Source organism: Serinus canaria, chromosome 2, assembly GCF_022539315.1.
Source record: "Serinus canaria isolate serCan28SL12 chromosome 2, serCan2020, whole genome shotgun sequence".
In the NCBI taxonomy this organism is placed as follows: domain Eukaryota; kingdom Metazoa; phylum Chordata; class Aves; order Passeriformes; family Fringillidae; genus Serinus; species Serinus canaria.
In genome coordinates this window covers 78,115,670-78,132,811 of record NC_066315.1, presented here as the reverse complement: position 1 = coordinate 78,132,811, position 17,142 = coordinate 78,115,670, and the positions used below count along the sequence as shown (strand labels likewise).

The 17,142-nt window shown below is 38.5% G+C and overlaps 1 protein-coding gene across 1 annotated transcript in view; it reads left to right on the top strand.

Annotated features, from left to right (window-relative positions):
• The window catches only part of TRIO (trio Rho guanine nucleotide exchange factor), a 244,483-nt gene that overhangs the window by 193,630 nt on the left and 33,711 nt on the right, over window positions 1-17,142 (top strand). The window contains exon 35 of the mRNA XM_009096317.4: window positions 15,686-15,978. Coding sequence (XP_009094565.1) covers window positions 15,686-15,978 — 293 coding nt within the window. The remainder of the gene's footprint in view (window positions 1-15,685; window positions 15,979-17,142) is intronic.

Below are 17,142 nucleotides of genomic sequence, written 5' to 3'. Positions count from 1 at the left end.
TACTGAACAAATTTGTATGATACACATTAAAATGTTTGAAATATCTCCAGGACAAAACAGTGCTAACCTTTAGTATCTGGAGCTGATGCACCTGTTGGGATGCCTTCTTACGTACCTCTTGCTGTAGGCTGTATGCATGTACTCAAAAAAACCAGCAAAAGGCAAGTTATAATCAGTGTTATTTGATAATATCCAAACTGCAGTTATGGATGGATGAGAGGAGAAAGAGGGTGGTTGAAGGCTTACAAACATGAAATCAAAGATGTAATGGGAATTAATCTTATCAGAGACCTCTGAAATAGGGTTGTGTGGATGGTTGTACCTCTCAGCAGATCCTCAAAAGGTAGCAGGGTGTTGGAGTTCCAGCCAGTGGGAGTTAATGTTAGCAGGCTGTCATCTCTGATCCAGCAATAGAGCTGTGTTCTCAGAAGGCTGCCCTGTAGCCCAAGTGCTGCACAATCCCTTCCTTAAACAGCAATTCTTCCGGTTTTTAGAAAGTAAGCAAGTACAGGTTTACAGTATTTCTTGCAGGAAGGTGGGAGTGAAAGGAGTCAATTATAAATAGTAGTTGATAGGCAGAATGTTTTGCAGCAAAATATTTTAGAGCAAGTGTTCACCCAGAGCTGTGACTACCTAGTCTGCTGGAGGTCTGTTCATGGCACGGCAGCAGTCTTCTCCCCTTCGTGTTGTCTTGGCTGTAGCTCCCTTGCTTCACTTTTAAACTCTTGGTGTTGCAGTGGTTAGTTTACTTCCAAATAATTTTTAAAAAACATGTTTTATAAGGTGCTGGGTGTAGTCTGTTCCTATCAGTGAGATGCTTTCCATTATTACCATAAATTAAGATCATAGACACATATGAAATCTTGCTTGGCAAACATGCATGGTTTCACAAACATTCTTCATTGTTCCCTTTCTGTGTCTTAAAAACAGATGTCCATGCACACAGACCATGCTGTAAGGAGGCTCCATAGCCTTTCATAATAGGGGAACAAAGCTTACTTGCATAACCCAGCATAACTTTAGCTATGCCATCTCTTGAACTGGAACAGTTAAAAGTTGTATCTGGAGTATCACTGGCCACTGAAAACTTAAAATGGGTCAAGTGGGGTTTAGGTTTAATAGTCAGAATGTTCTCTAGTGCATAATTTTATTTGTAGAAGACTTCAACATTGCTTAAAGATTTTTTTAAGGAATCACAAAGTTTGGTCCATTTTTTGTTAAAATTTTAGAATACATGTACAGTATATATATAATAATTTCGTATTCCTGCATAATTAAATGATCTGAAGTTTTGCCCCACTTATGCATCAAGTCTGAGGAAAGAAAAACTTGTTCAGATATAGGGAAAAAGAAAATCGGGCTTTGAGTAATGAATTGGCAAGAAGCTACTAAAACTAATGCATAAGTATTGTATTTTTGCCTCTATCTGACATCAGTTGGAGAAAGCAGTGGTGTCGGTTGGAGGAAACCAATTCTCATGGTAATTCCACCCATTTCTGTAACTTAAAAATGCTTTGCATATGAGACAAGAGAGACAAGATAAATATTACAGTTGTTTATGGTTATCTAGCTGGAGAGTTTGGTTCAATCTGGAACTGAATATTGAAAATAACATATTTTTTCAGTTACCTTATGAGCTGGAAGAAACAATAGCATGTATGTGTTTTAGTCCCTAAGTGGATCATGTGAGTCTATATTTCACTTGGGAAATTTGAGAGGCAGATCTCATGGATAAAATCCAGGGAATAAATGTACAACCCCCAAATTTATCCTGAAGTTATTAACCATCTGGGAGCTGGGTTTCAAAGGAGGAAAGGTGGTTGTAGGAGTAGAGAAAAAATAGAGAATTAGCTTTGAAGAAATACATTTATTATATGTACAGTAGATTGCTTAAAAGAACGTATGTGAGTCAAACTATCTTTCTTTTTTCCTCTTTCATAACATTTTATGATATATCAAGCCTCAGAAATAATTCATCCATAAAACAGGATGCTTTTACTGTAAAGTAATTGTTAGCAAATGGTGTCCAAGAGAGGATAAGAATCTCTGAGGACTGAACTCAGAGGATGCAGTGGGAGAGTCCAGTTATTACTAATGGGTTGGTGTAATTCTTGGCATAGATTCACATACACACTTTGAAAGTCTATTCTTTTAGAATACAGATGGAAGCTGTTAAGTATGTGCTGTGTGTGCCTTTCTATCTCCACAAAGAGCATGCAACAAAAATCCTCCTTAAACTGAGCTCATGTAGCAGCTATAAAGTTACACATGCAAAGGTGCTGCTTCCCTGACCTCTGTGTCCTTACTCACTTGTTCTTGGCTTTTCTGAATCATTAAGCTGCAGGACTTGCCAGAGAGTTAGCTGGAGGTGCTGTTTCATGGTTAGTAAAAAATGAGCTACATGTCAGGTACTGCTAGTTTATTTACCCCATGCTTGCCCATATGATCCAGCTGCTTCTTGTGCATCGACACCAGCAGTCACACAGACAGCCAGACCTGGGAGTAGATCCTGTAGAAAATGCTACACCATTCCCTTCTCCCACACCCCAAGATCCCCCTTAAAAAACCACAAACAACAAAAACAACAGTAAAATGTTATGAAGTATAGGAGTTTATGCAAGAAAAATACTGATGTCATTTCATAATTGCTGTCCCTGCTTGTGAACCTAAAGGTTTGAGACTCGGGTTTTTTGCTTTGAGTGGGTGGATAAGATCCACAGCCATCCACATTTTTGTCTCAACTTGTCCTGACTTTTTTCTCCTTTCATTTGGATATATTGGACCAGACTTTTCAACTGGACTGGACTTTTCAGACTGTTGAAAAGGCTTTTTTTGTAGCTCTTAGGTGGGTTGCTTGCTCTTTGAAATAAGCCAGGACTGAGCAGCAGTGTGGATTAGAGGTGTGTATGGAGTTAACCCCAGGCAGCCTTCTCCCTCTAATCCATAAAAGTCTGCTCCCTCCACTGCAGCACTTTCCACTTAGACTTTGTTAAAGCACTGCATGAAAACAGAGTAATTTAAAATGGTTCTTTTAGCCCCAGCTCATTCTCAAACCAGCTACTCAGTTCTGAGTTTTAACTTTATTTTAAAGATATAAAAGAAAAATGTATACTTTAGGTTCATAATACAATCTTCATGTAATAAGGACTTGTAACTCCATTTTTATATTAAAAAGAAAATGTTTATATATAAGCATTTTTTGATTTTGCTAAGATGTCTGTATTTCTGTGTATTGCTATTGAAGCATAATCAAAATACTTAGTGAAGAATTTCTAGATTTTTCTTCAAAAGTGTGATGGAACATCTTATGAGCAGTCAATAGCAAGAGATTTAGTATTTCCCAGAGAGAGACCAGAAGGAATATTAATAAAACTTTGGAAAGAAGGGTGGAGTTTGATTTCATACCAGAAATGTATTTACATCTTTACCTCCTTGTCAGCTGTCTTAGAGAATACCTGTATCTAAGCATCTGATGCATAGGGTTTTGTATCATGGTCAAAAGTCTGTATTGAATTGATGGGCTTAAGCTAAGCAAAGAAGAAATGTTCCAACTCATAGTTCCACTTAATTTCCCTCTTGCTGTGTTACAGCTCTCTTTCAAACAAATTACTTCAGTGAAGCAGCAGCATAAGAATGGTCTATCACTTACATAATGAAAGTTTCCTCTAGGTGCTCATTGCAAGACTAGTAATGAGCATTATGTTCATAATGAGCATTATGTTCATTATCTGCTTTTGAGCAGAGCTACAAGCAGCTGTAAAAATCCATTGAATTTCCTCATCTAGGCTTGTGCTGACTCTCCTTTAGGGGAGGTAATGAGAGGAACAGAATTTGGGTGATAAAAGCATATCCATCCTGCTTTGAAAAGACAGCATCAGTAACATAAACAATCCTCCCCTGTGAAGGTTGGTTTTCCTCACAGAGAATAGTTAAGTATGCTTGCTAAACCACTTAACCTAATTTTTTGTTTCCTTGCATTTGAATGTGGGACTGGACATTTGCAGTCAATCTTCTTGAGTGAGTGGTTACAAAAAGACACCATCCAACTTATAGATTATGTAGAGTAGTTTGCCCTAAGAAGACTTTCATAGAGATCAGCTGTCTAGAGGCACTGTAGGAAATGCTGGGGACTTGATGAAAAGAAGAAATGTTTTTTTCAATAGAAAAATTAATAGAAGCTAATTAAATTTCTTAATTTCCACCAGATAACTTATTTGCCCCTAAATTTAGGCAGACAGTTGAGTCTATAACTTAAAAAAAGCAGTAATGATTGTTTTGTAGAAATTATTACAGATTTCCTTCCCTTCCTCTGCTTCATGTCTAATTAAAGCAAGTAATAAGAATTCTGGTTTATTGCCTTTTAATTACCTATAAAAATAAGTTGGTTTTTTGGGGTTTTTTTTGTTTTTTTTTTTTTTTACCTTTTGTTTTACCTTTTCTTTCCTACATCCAAACCAGTTTTGGACAGCTCTCCCATGATCTTATCACATCATTTTCCTGTGGCCACTTAAGTAATATTAGATGGCTGGGAGCTGGGGAATGATGTGAGGAATTGGAATTTAGATGACTTGGTGAACAAGGCAGTTCAGGGCATCACCTTCCTTCTGAGGCTTTATTGGGAAAATTCATGGAAACAAAAACAATGGAAAATTTGCATGATAAAATGTAGCTTTTTGCATGTGTATGATATTGGCTTGATCGTGCCAAAGAAAATTCAGCAGTGCATATGTTATTCCTGAAGAGACTCTAATCAAGTTAACAAACATGGCAGTGATTCTGTTTTCAGTATTCAGTGTTTTATTCCATATTCAGTGTATTTGAATTGCACATCTTCCATTAATTTATTGTTTTAACATACTTTATATTAAATTTTATACTATATATACTATATATTTTTATATACTTTATAACTATATATATAGTTTTAAAATACTCTATATCAAAGAGTTATCTTTCCCCTTTTACCTCAGCCTGTATTCAAAATTGATGAATTTTTCGAGCAGTATCTTCCCCTTTCCTAATCCCTTAAAATGCTTCATCCTGAAAAGGCATCTCTGCAGCAGACAGGCATTATGACTTTCAATAATTCTCTGTTAGTCAGCCTTGACAGTGAGTCTGTTTAAAAAAAATCCTTGTATTTCCAGTGTGACTGACCTTTATTAAAATCACATGCGCTCTCATTGTATTGCTCAGGTTACATTCCCATCTGAAGAGAAAAAATATAAAACCAGTTCAGTTTCTAATCACTGTCATCTAAGTCTGCTCTCGGTAATGTAGGTATTGAGCTGGGATTGCACCAGGAGGAAGTTGTCTGTCATCACCTACAGTCATCTCATTACACAGTGGGGAGCCTGAAAGCAGTGGCATGGCCACAAGGGCTCCAGTGTGTGCACCAAAAAGGTCAACATTTTACAATGCAAAGTAACGTTTGTACAGTGAATTTCTATCATTAATATCAATTAATTGGGAAAGGAGCAAACATCATTGTATAATGAATCTCTATCAGCAGTATAATTTATTGGATAAGGAGGAAACATAATTTTTTATCTATAGGAATTTTAGAGGACCCATTTTTATCACTGTTTTAGCAATTCCATCTCGGCTCCCAATTCCCTAAGTTTATTTCTCAATGTGTTTTTTTGAGGGCTACAGCAGTATAACATTTGGAAAGAGAAAATGACCAAAGTTACTGTACTAGCCCCAAAGCTAAACAGTATGAGTATATTATTATTATTGAGCTTATGGCAGAGCTCCTAACTTGAGATTGATGTGTTTGTACAGCTGTTGCTAAAGCTGTGGCTCCAAACAATTGCTAGTTGTTCTAATGAGCTCTTCTGCTTTGAATCAAGAGGATGGGGGGAAAAGAAAAAAAGACTGTTAAAATTGCTGTTGGATTATTATGTGTATTTAGGTTAATGTGTAACTGCAGTAGGTGAACAGGAAACAAATATTTTTTTAGTACAAGTAGTCTCATAACTTAGGGGTTTAAAACAAATGAAATTTGATAAAGACATTATTTCTTAAAGTTCATTTGTTTTTGTAACTTAATACTAACACTGGGTACCGTCTCTTTATAAACTTTACTAGTACACTTGAAAGTATGCTTGGCAATTGTTAATAGTATCTACCCTTTGTGTTTTAAAGTGTTTTAAAGTCTTTCTAAAGTTTTAAAGTGTTTTAATGTGACTCATCATATATTCTGTCAGTTTTGCTAGAGAATTTTTGGAGGTTTTCTTATGTGTTGGAATTTTTTAAGGCATTTCAAAAGGGAATAAAATGCATCTAGTTTCATTTTCTAGAGGTCATGCATTCATAAATACATTGCAGAGTACATTACCTGTTTGAATTTTTTTCAAACTTCTGAACAAAAGGAAAAAATCTTTTTGGCTCAACATTCATGCAGATTTTGTGTGGAAGTAGTTTTTGCCTTTGTAGTCATGGGACTTGTTTATATTGACTACATTAAATGGTGGAAGCTAATTTCCTCCCTATCTGTCTGTACATTCTCAATTTCAGTAGTACAGCAGAATTGTGTCTCGCCATTTCCTTTAGAGATCAGACTTGCTGAAACTTACTTTTGCAATATCTTTGCAGTATACAACTGTTTTCTTGAAGTGGTGGGGGCAGTTTTAAAATCTGCATAGGATAAATTCCTTCCATTGGGATGCCCTGCATTGCTGAGCTTTTGCACAGGAAAGCATGGCATGTGTTGCTTTAAATAACATCTGAGATCATGATTCTTCCTCATGCAGTTTCTGCAGACTTGCTTCTCCCCCTCCCTTCCTCTACAGCTTTCTCTGCTTTCAGCAGAGCTGAGGGCTTGCTGATACATCCTTTTCCATCCCCTTTTGGTTGGCTGTTCTGTTATCTGTATTGATATGGACATTTTTGTTTCATGTCCGTTCATATCTTCCTCTTCTGGGCTGATGCACAAGGCATATCAGATGAGCTGCTCTGCTGCTTCAGAGCTGTATTTCTAGGACTGGAATTTATTTTTATCCATTTCTGAGCAAAAATTTACTTTACAGCAAAAATTAGAGTAGCAGATGATAAAACCCCTACAGCTCAGTAACAGATGAGCAGAATTAATTGTGCAGTTGCCCCAATTAAAAGCTGAAACTGCTCATCACGAATCTTGTCAGGAGTGGTTCCCGTTCGTAGTGTGTGACATGCAGCTCTCTGCCACGAGCAGAGCTGCAGCCTTGCTGCTGGCATCCCTTGGCATGGCTCTTGGGAGGTGGCTTGCACGTGGCAAGCACGAGGCCGATGGATTGTCAGCAGCCAGCTGAACTCTATTGTCTTAAGCTCCAGTGCTGCCTGTGAGGCCCTGGCCCAAAGTTTCTGTTTGCTTCTTTTCCGTTCTTTGCCTCAGATGTCCTTTCTCTGCACTGGGTGGCTCCTTGCTTTTGTCAAAGGCAGGGAGTGCTGTGCCATGGAGCAGTTGGAAGGGAGCGAGTGCTGCCAGCTCCCACTGCTTCAGTAGCTGTCTTGTGCCCTCCACAGCTCCCTGTGCTGAGATCTTCAGCTCTCCAGCAGCAGCAGCAGCAGTGCTGGGGAGCAAGCTGTAGACAGCTCCTCTCAGCTCGGGGTACTGAAGAGGCAGCAGCTCTGGGCCTGGAACAGTTATTCCTGTGCATCCATTCCTCTGGAGAGAGGAGTGGTTGGGCCTTGCCTTCGTCAGATCTACCTTGGTTGTCCTGTAGTAGTTGGATGTATACCTGATACTGGAATCTAGCTCAAAGAGCATACACAGACAGTTTAAAATATTTGTGTCTCTGTTGTAAAGCTCAAAAATGCCTATGCTTTGGAAAAGAGTAATAGAGTCTTTGTGAAACTTGATAAATTTGATCTTACAAGCTACTGTATTTAAAGCAAAACAAGGAGAATGCATTGGTATTGTGAGAAACCTGCTTGCTAATATAGAAAGCAATATTTCTCTAATTTTCTTTCACTGTTTACTCTGAAGAATTTTCTCAACTGTTTAATGACAGAAGAGTGTCACCTTAAATTTCTTACATTACATGGTATGTGTCAGCCCCTATGAGGGAGTTGTTAATATGTAACTTAAATCTGTCACTGAAAATCTTGCTTATTGTAAGTCTGCAGAGCAAATAATCTTCTGTGCTCCTTCACACTGATGTAAAATGATGTCCTATAAGGGGAGGCACAGGTGAAGTCCAAGAGATCAGTAACTGGATGATGGCCCCAGCTGGCCCGAGAAAACTTGCTGGAGGTTGTGCACAAAAAGGAGAAGCCTTTGCCTGAAAATTAGAAAATGTTTCTGTTCATTACCTCTTACCTAAAGGCATGTAAGTGCCTGTGCAGGTAGTGTTTAGGGGAAATGCACCTTCCCTTCCACTGGGAGACAATCATATTAAAATAATCAGGCCACTTGCTTTGATCTCTAAAAAAGATGGCTCAGTACACAGACATAGAGTGAGAACTTGATTGAGAAACACTGCTAAATTACATAAATCTGTCCTTGGTATGTCCTGCCAGGCACATGGATGTAGCTGTCTTTAAATCTGAACAAACAGGTAGCCAAAAGAATAGAGTTGAAATCTAGACACTGCCTATTCAAATATAAGCTGCATAGAGGGAAGCTGAGATTTAATCTATTAAAAGCTTGTGGTTTTTGCAAACTGTGAAACTCAACTTCAGCAGTCTGTCTTGATACTTCCTACTTGTGACACAAAATGTATTTCTCTCCAGAAATAGGAGGGAATAGCAACTTACTGCAAAGAATGAAATGCCCCACAAAGTCTCCTCTCCCTTTCTGTAGTGCTGCCTTGTGCTTGTAGCAGTACACGAGATTTAGATTTGAGGTTTTATTTCCCTGTAGTCTGAATTCCAGGAAGCACAAATAGAACTACTTTTGTTAACCTGGGAGGATTTTTTTCTGGCACACCATCGTGCCTTCTTCCTGCTTAAAAACCCCAAAGAACAACAACACAAGTGTGGGATGCAAAGTTGTCCAGCAGTTCTAAGAGGAGGTTTTTTCCCATCTGAATTTTGATGGTGTTTAGCTCACAGATAGCAGTTGTATTTGCAGCTCTCTCTGTGTACACTCTGTAATGCATGTGAAACTAGTTAAAAGCTTGAATGTAAAACCCTGGAAAACCTTGGTTTAAAAAAACTTGGTTTTAAATTTATGGGGTAGGAAGGCAGGAGAAAGTATTAAGAAAAAAATAAGAACATGACAATAATATGTGTGTTAAACCTTTGAGGCATATGCCACTAATTTTTGAATTCAAATGAATAGTGCTCTTTTTGTTCTTACTCAGAGGTTTTCTTGATTCTTTTCTCTATAGCAGTTGCAAGTATGTCTGTTGAATGACTTTTCTCAATATTAGAAAGACCTTTGGAAGTCATTAAGATGACAGTCGTAGGGGCACTGTTGGGTTTTTTTTAATTGCTTGCTGGGCAGTTTAGTATCTCATTAAGAGGAGCTGAAGACTATCTAGCCTCAAGCTTAGAATTCCAGTCTGTTTGATGTTAAGATAATCAACTTTTGATGACATGGAAGACTTAATTATTGCATACATGTAAATCTAAGTGCTCTGGACTAGTGCCTGTATCAGTCAAAATCAATATAGATAATTTCTTAATCAGGAAACATGTGTTAAGGAGTTGAACTCTTTGTCTATTCACATATTTAAAAGGTTACTAACTGGTATTTCAGCATAGCGCATAACTTGAAATAAATTACAAGAAAGGTTTGCTGACCGTAAATGAAGGCTCTGTTTGTTCCACTCCAGACACAAATATGATTGAGGGATTGTCTTCTATGTGTTGAGTACTAGCTTTCTGCACTTTGTGATTTTTTTTAAATTATTTTTTTAAGAAACTAATTTTATGCAACTTATATCACTCTACCTTGCAAGTGAAATCTGTGCTTCTCAAAGGGCATGGTGGAAATGCCCTGTTTGCAAGGCTGATAATACTTAAGCTGCATTGTCTTTAAATGGTAACTGCTGTTATGAGGGCTTTTTTAAAAGCTGAAACACATCTAATGCCTTTTGATGTATGTTCCAGTACTGGTTTGCAAAAAATAGGCAGCAAGGATATTTTTAAGAGGTTTCCCAGCAAGGAGAGAAGTGAAATTCCTGACCCATACAAAATTATCTGAATGGTCTTGTACATGGCAGATTGGTAGCCTCTTATTCAAAAGGAGTTCCCAGGCAGAAATTGCACTTGTGTCCATGACTAAAATAATCATTGCACTGTTTTTTTCCATGCCTTCCTCATCTCATCTAATAACAAGTGATCACTGTGTATGCAGGCAGGTTTTTATGAACTTTTATCCTTAGATGCTTGTCAACTCTACCTTGCATAATAAACTTTAAAGTGCATCACTGTGGATTTGTACTCTCTCTCCTTTGTACCAGCAAACAGCCCTTTTGCCCAAACAGTCATAATGTAGCTGCAGCAGATCTTATTGATCAGTTGGTTGGTTGGTTAGTTGGTTGGTTAGTTGGTTGGTTAGTTGGTTGAGTTCTTGTTCCCCAAAGTCCATGGTGTATGGCAGATCTGCAGTGGCAGAATGACATGCCAGTCAGGGTTACTATGTTTGCTTTGCTCCACTTTTCACTCTTTGTCCATCACTGTTTCACAGTCCAGAGTCTGTGAAATGTTCTTATTTTTGATTTTGTAACGTTTTGTGTTTAGAGGTGCAGAGCATCAAACAGATTTAGTTTGATTCTGTAGGTGAAGTAGCCACGGGTTCTGTAGCCCCTTGCAGTAAAACTCAAAAAAACAGCAATATGGAAATGGTTAATATGAAGCAGAGTCTTTCAAGTCATCAACTAGCTGAACATGGCTGATTTATTTTTTAGGGAAAAAAGCAGTTTATGAATCACAGATGTGCATGTTTCTAGTGTTAAGAAAGCTGGGACTAGAATGAGAATTCCCATTTCCCTTCCCATTTCAAAAATTTGCCTGTTTGTTGGAGGTAACTTTATCTTCTAGTTTGAAGGGGTCAGAACCCATGCTGCCTACCCTTTAGCTTCAAAAATATATTTATGGACTCTGAGTGAACCCTCTGACCTCACTACCAGAGCAACATATGTGGTTTTTACTTTCAGGGAAATGGCAGTTAAATACCTTCTTTTCTTATTGGCTATGAATTATAAAACAAAGCCCATCCATTAGGGCTTTACTTTATTGAACTTTATTGAATTGCGAAACTTCCTCTACTTGAACAAGTAGTGGTTTTATTAAATTTGATGGTTTCTTGTTGGGTTGGTGTTGCTGTGTGATCACTATATGTGTGTTGGGTTTTTCTTCTCTCCAAGATGTCCATCTGTTTCATTTATCTTTTTCTAAAAGGGAGTCTGATTCTCACATTTGTCTTTTTCTAAAAGGGAGTCTGATTCTTTACTGTACTTGAAACACATTTGGGGTTAACCTACCCCAAATTTATTCCATCTGTTTTGGTTTTAAAATTCCATGTTGTTCTCAGTTCAATTTTGAATACTCCTTTATTCCTCTTAGAGTGTCTTAGAGATAAAATATTCTTGAGCAATGCTAGAAAAACAATTTTCTATGTAGTCATAAAGGAAACAAAGCTGATTTAATGTAAACAATCCCAAGCATGGTAATCAATCAAACCAAGTCTGTATCCCTAATGATATAGATAGAAGTAGTTTATAGTGATGGGACAGGGAGAAATGAGACACTCCCATGGGGCTCTTCTCACAGTGAAGGTGAAAGGTCTTTCTGTGCTCTTGAAAATGCTTGTACTGGATATTGATATTCCCTAATGCCTCAGTCTGGCAATGCTCTACATGAATACTTGAACATGAGCACCCAGGTTTTGTACATGACTGTGCTTTAGTATTGTTACTGGGGACCTGAGGAAACAGATGGGAGTGAGTAAGTGGAAAATCTGGATGCCTGTTGGCTGGGATGGGATAATAGATGGTAGAGGGTCTCACTGGGAAAACGTTGTCATGGAATATTTCTAGTGAGTGTTAACTCAGCTATGAGGTTTTAGAGATGTTTTCTGCAAATTTAAGGAAGGGCAAAAAGTCAGATCTGATCTCTGAAAAGACCTAGTGGGCTGGTATTCTTTTCAGGTTAACACTGATGCTTTTAAATCTCCATTTTTGAATGCCCTATTTAATAAAATTTGATCTTTGGGCTGATGCTTTTATATAATGAAGTATTTTTATTTATTCTAAAAAGATGTGTTTTCAATGCATACAAGTATCATAAGGGTGGGTTTCAGGAAGATGGGTCCAGGCTCTTTTTGGTGTCCAGTGACACAAACTGAAACACAGAAAGGTCCATCTGAATATGACAAAGAGCTGCTTTACTTTGAGGCTGGCAGAGCACTTGAAACAGTTTGCCCTGAAAGGTTGTGGAGTGTCCTTCTCAGGAGAAACTTAAAACCTGCCTGCTGGATGCAACCCTGTAAACCTTGCAGTGGGCATGGTCTAGCTGATCTCCAAAGGTCCCCAACCTTTGTGATTTTCCTTCTCTCTGAGTGATTTCAAGCTTTAAAGAGCAAAGTGGAACAGTGCTATCATTTTAGTGTACTACTTACGTGATATCCACTTTTGTGATTCCCTGAAGCCCTAATAATACTTCAGTAAGGATTTCCTAGTAAGTCATGCAGAAGGGAAGATAAGAAGCAGTTGCATGCTGCATGCCAAATGAAAACTGATGTTGTGTGGGAGGACACGGCTGAAGTATGTGCTGAGGAACATGTCTGGCTTACATTGTTTTGTCTCTTAGATCCTCTCTGCTTGAGCACAGTCTACTTATTTCTCTGTGCTCTTTTCCCTTCTCCTGCCCACAAACTCTTGGCTGACTTGGGTTAAGAGTTAGGAATGGTACAACAGAAGTACAGTCAGACAAAAATATTTGCCTTCCACAGTTTCAGGGCCCCTGTCCTGCCTGGTTTTACAAGAAATTCAGTAGTTGCTAAGTGTAGCTTGTCAAAAGGATGTGTCAAAATCTCAGGAGGTGGAACACACTTTATTAAAAGAAGGGGTTTATTAACTGGAGGCGTGTTACATGCTTAGGAATAGGAATGTTTATGTAAAAGTCAATTGTATGCAATCAGTTACTGTACCATCATGCTGCCTTTTTGTTAGAAAGAACTAAATGCAAATGAAAGAAATGCAACAGATATAAAAATACAAAACAGTACATGGTGGACTTCTGCAAAGGCTTCATTTTTTTCTTATGTAAATGAGTGAATGTTCTCTATTTTATTTGCGTGGAAGGAACCTTGTATGAACTGTTATTGAGAGGAAAACTATATACAAACAAAAGAAAATTTGGCTGAGTAGTTACAACATCTTCAAGCGTGGTGTTTTGGAAACAAGGCATTTAGTTTGTGCTTTAAGAAACTTACAAGTACACCACCACTGTTTTCTCATCTTCTGTAGTTTGCTAGCAGAGTAGCAGAAGGTTATTTATTGAAATACCCATCAGCTGATGTTTGCTGTGATTTCTGAAACAAGGCATCTGATAATAATTAAAATGCATGATGCAGTAAAGGTAAAGATAAGTTTGGTGAAAGAGCAGTCAAACTAAATTCTTACAGAGGTTTTATAGGAGATTGTTTGGATTCCTGTGGAGAGATTGCAGATGGTTGCAAGTTTTGTTTGGAATTTTTTTAATAAGCAGATCAGGGTTTTTTTAATAAAGTCAAAAATCTCTCATGATGTGGACGCTGATGGCTAGTAGGCTTGCTTTTCTTATATATGTGCTGAGAACCCTGAAGCAGTAATCCTGGTGCCTTGAGGGATACTCAGATTGAAAGTTGAAAACCATTGTTAGAGATAATTAATTTCTTCCTTATGCTTTCTACTTCAGTAAGAAAATAATGTAGCAGTTCTTAGCACTGCTCTCCCAAGATTTAGAGACAAAGACATCTAGTGTTGCTCTGCATCTGCTTTTTTGCTGATACCCATTACTTAAAGCCTTGAAGCCAGGTTAATGGCACCATGTGAATTCTCCTTACCTATGTGCACAACAGCTACAGCTGTTGCTGGAAGATAATTCTGCAGGTGTGACTTGGTTTAAAGAGTTAGCAGCTAGCTTGTTAGTCTAAAAGTATGCCTTATAAAGTTTGTTTATCTTCAGCTTTGTGGAAGCATTATGAAAGTGGTGGTTAACAGCAATTATTATGTGTGTGCTCATACAGTATAAGCTACAAATGTTCTTGGCATCAGAACTGATGTATCTTAATGGTGACATGTCATGGGTTTTATTGGAACAGAGAAACATTTTCATAAACAGCATGATAGATCACATTTTGGATTCCTAGGAAAGGGTGCCCTTTGTGAAACAGCTTGAACATGAAGGAAAAATAAAAAGTCCATCTTTTTATATCCACATTTTATGTCTCTTTCCCCATCTCCATTCAAAATCATCTTTTACACTTAGTGCTCCTTGGAAATGGAACAGCCTCACATATTTCTGTATGGATCCAAGCACTTAGATGTTTATGATTAAGTGTATTGCTACATCAGTGTGACCCTATTATTCCACAAAATTTAAACTATCTCAGGTCGGACTGGCAATACACCTCTTAGGGAAAAGCTGCCAGAAGAGGTGACCTGAACATCTGTGTCAAGCTTCAAGAAGGAGCACAAGCACTGCATTTAACTTCCAGCAGTAGAAACATTCAACAAAACATTATTTATGTCATCCTTAAGTAAACTATCTGTCTGCAAAAGTGCATACACAGGGAGGAAAAAAACTCCCGTATTTAACAACCGAGGATAGCCTCGCTAATACATGAGTGGTAGATAATGTTTATAAGAGTGGTGTTACAAGAATGTTTCCCCACTTCACCCCCCCCAGAAAAGTGTATTTTTAGGAAAAGAGAATTGCTGGGGGAACCAACATTGTGCTGCATGGGGAAGAAAAGAAATCTAGTCTCACAATAGCTCACCAGTGGGTGTTCATCATAAGTATACAGTCCTGGTCAAGTGACAGGAACCTTGGTGGGAAAGTGTTTTTGACCTCATGCACATTAAACTATGGCTTGATAAAAGTGTATCCTTTGTTTCATTACAGAACTTCAAGTGTGTCATGCTGAGAGCTACTGCTGATCCTGAGATTTCAGCAAGTGGGCTTTTAAACATTGCTTTGCCTTTTTAAGAAACAAACAAAATAAAGCTAAAACTCAGGGAAAATTTAGCAAAAGACAAACATTTAACTGTCTTCTGGTTTCTTCTTCCCTCTATCCCAAGGGTAGGGGAAATTTATAAATAATGGAAGTAATTGGAGCATTTGTAATTAAATTTGGTGTTTGAAAAATGATTTGCTTATCTCATTGAGGCAATTATTGTTACCCTTCATCTTTGCTCAAAGCAATAAACATTAAAAGATAAAACGAGCATATCCTTCCATAAAGTTACATGACATGTGGAAAGTATAATTCATATAATTCACTATCAAATAAGTATCAGCAGCGGGAAGTAGGAATTATAGTTGAGGCAGGAACAACTTAATGAAGCTTGACTGTTCTAAACACATCAGTGGTGCTTATGCATGGATGGCCATGAACACTGATAGCTGCGGTGTCATTAAAGGCCAGGTTACCTCAAAAAAATCTCATTGATTTGTCCATAAATTCAATTCCATATCCATTATTACATACATCCATTTGCCTCATTTCTCACTTGCTTCATCTTTAAAGTGCTCCCCTTGTTCTTTTTTCCAGACTCTCTTTCGGTCTCCAGCAATGACGCCAGTCCTCCCGCTTCCGTAACGTCGCTTCAGCCACACATGATTGGTGCTCAGAGCTCCCCGGGCCCCAAGCGCCCTGGCAATACCTTGAGGAAGTGGCTCACCAGTCCCGTGAGGCGCTTGAGCAGTGGGAAAGCAGACGGGCACGTCAAAAAACTGGCGCACAAGCATAAGAAAAGCAGAGAGGTGCGGAAGAGCGCCGACGCTGGCTCTCAGAAGGACTCCGACGACAGTGCCGCAACCCCGCAAGATGAAACTGTTGAAGAGGTGAGTGCTCGTGGCAGCTTCCTGAGACTTGTGTGTATGTTTTCCAGGGAACTAATGGTGTCAGGTGCAGGTTGTCCCCTCACCTGACTGTCCAGCACTCAGGAGCAAAGTGTTAGGTGTCCTGTGCTCATCCTAGATCCCTGTGCTCTGCGCCAGTTCTGCGCCAGGGACAGTTTGTGCCCTCTGAGAGTGTTAGTGAAGCTCTGTGAAGCACCTATAATTTAAAAAGAGAAACTGGAGAATAAAAAGTTGTCCTTTGGCTTTACTCTCTTATACTAATTAGTACTCACCTTTACATGTGAGTAAAGGTGCTTCAAGGTCTGGGAATAATCAGGTAATTTTGGATTTCCTTTACTTTTCTTGTTGATGGAACAGGGAAAGTGTAGGGAGAGCTGCTTAACTGCTTAAAGCTCTAATTGCACCTTGCAATTAGAGTCAGAACACAGAAAAAATATTGGCTCTACGATGCAGGGCAGTTACCACTAGTCAAATAATATGCATGGCAGTTCTCACTGCAGAGAGGGAAATTGTGAACTGTTCCAAATTTTACCACCAAGGATGTCTACTTGAGGGTTTACCTTCTTCCCACAAACATCTGCCTCTCCTTCAAAGTCTGGGGCTCTTGTATGAGCAAAGCTGGCCTCCAGTTAGCTTCAGGCAAGAGCCGAATTCTCTGTTAGAAACCTTTGGTTCAGGCTGAAATGAATGTGATGTTATTGCTTCCAAGGGCACAGCTGGGTGCATGTTATTCTCTTTTATTAGATTGACTCTGACTATTGGTTTTGGTACTTAACCATCCAGAAAAATGGTCTCAGTTGCACAATTTTTTATTTATTGATGCTTTTTTGATTTTTTTTAATTCCTCCCAATATATTTTTCTACACACTTGGAACACTGGTGAAGATCCAGAGTAAGTGTAGGGAAAGGGAAGACAGAAGACTTGGCAGCATGATGAATTGAGAGATGTTGGTTAGAAATGAATACTTGCCTCTGACCTTGAATGTCAGGCTGTAGAAAGAGGCCCTCTGTGCTGCAGCTGTAACATTGTTTTGGCATTATCTGCTATTCTGCAGTTCTGTGAGTGAAGGGAAAAATTTAAGGCCAGTGCCTTAAAGTTAGGAAAAAAAAAGTAACCATTTATGCTGTCTTCCTGTAAAGGTACAT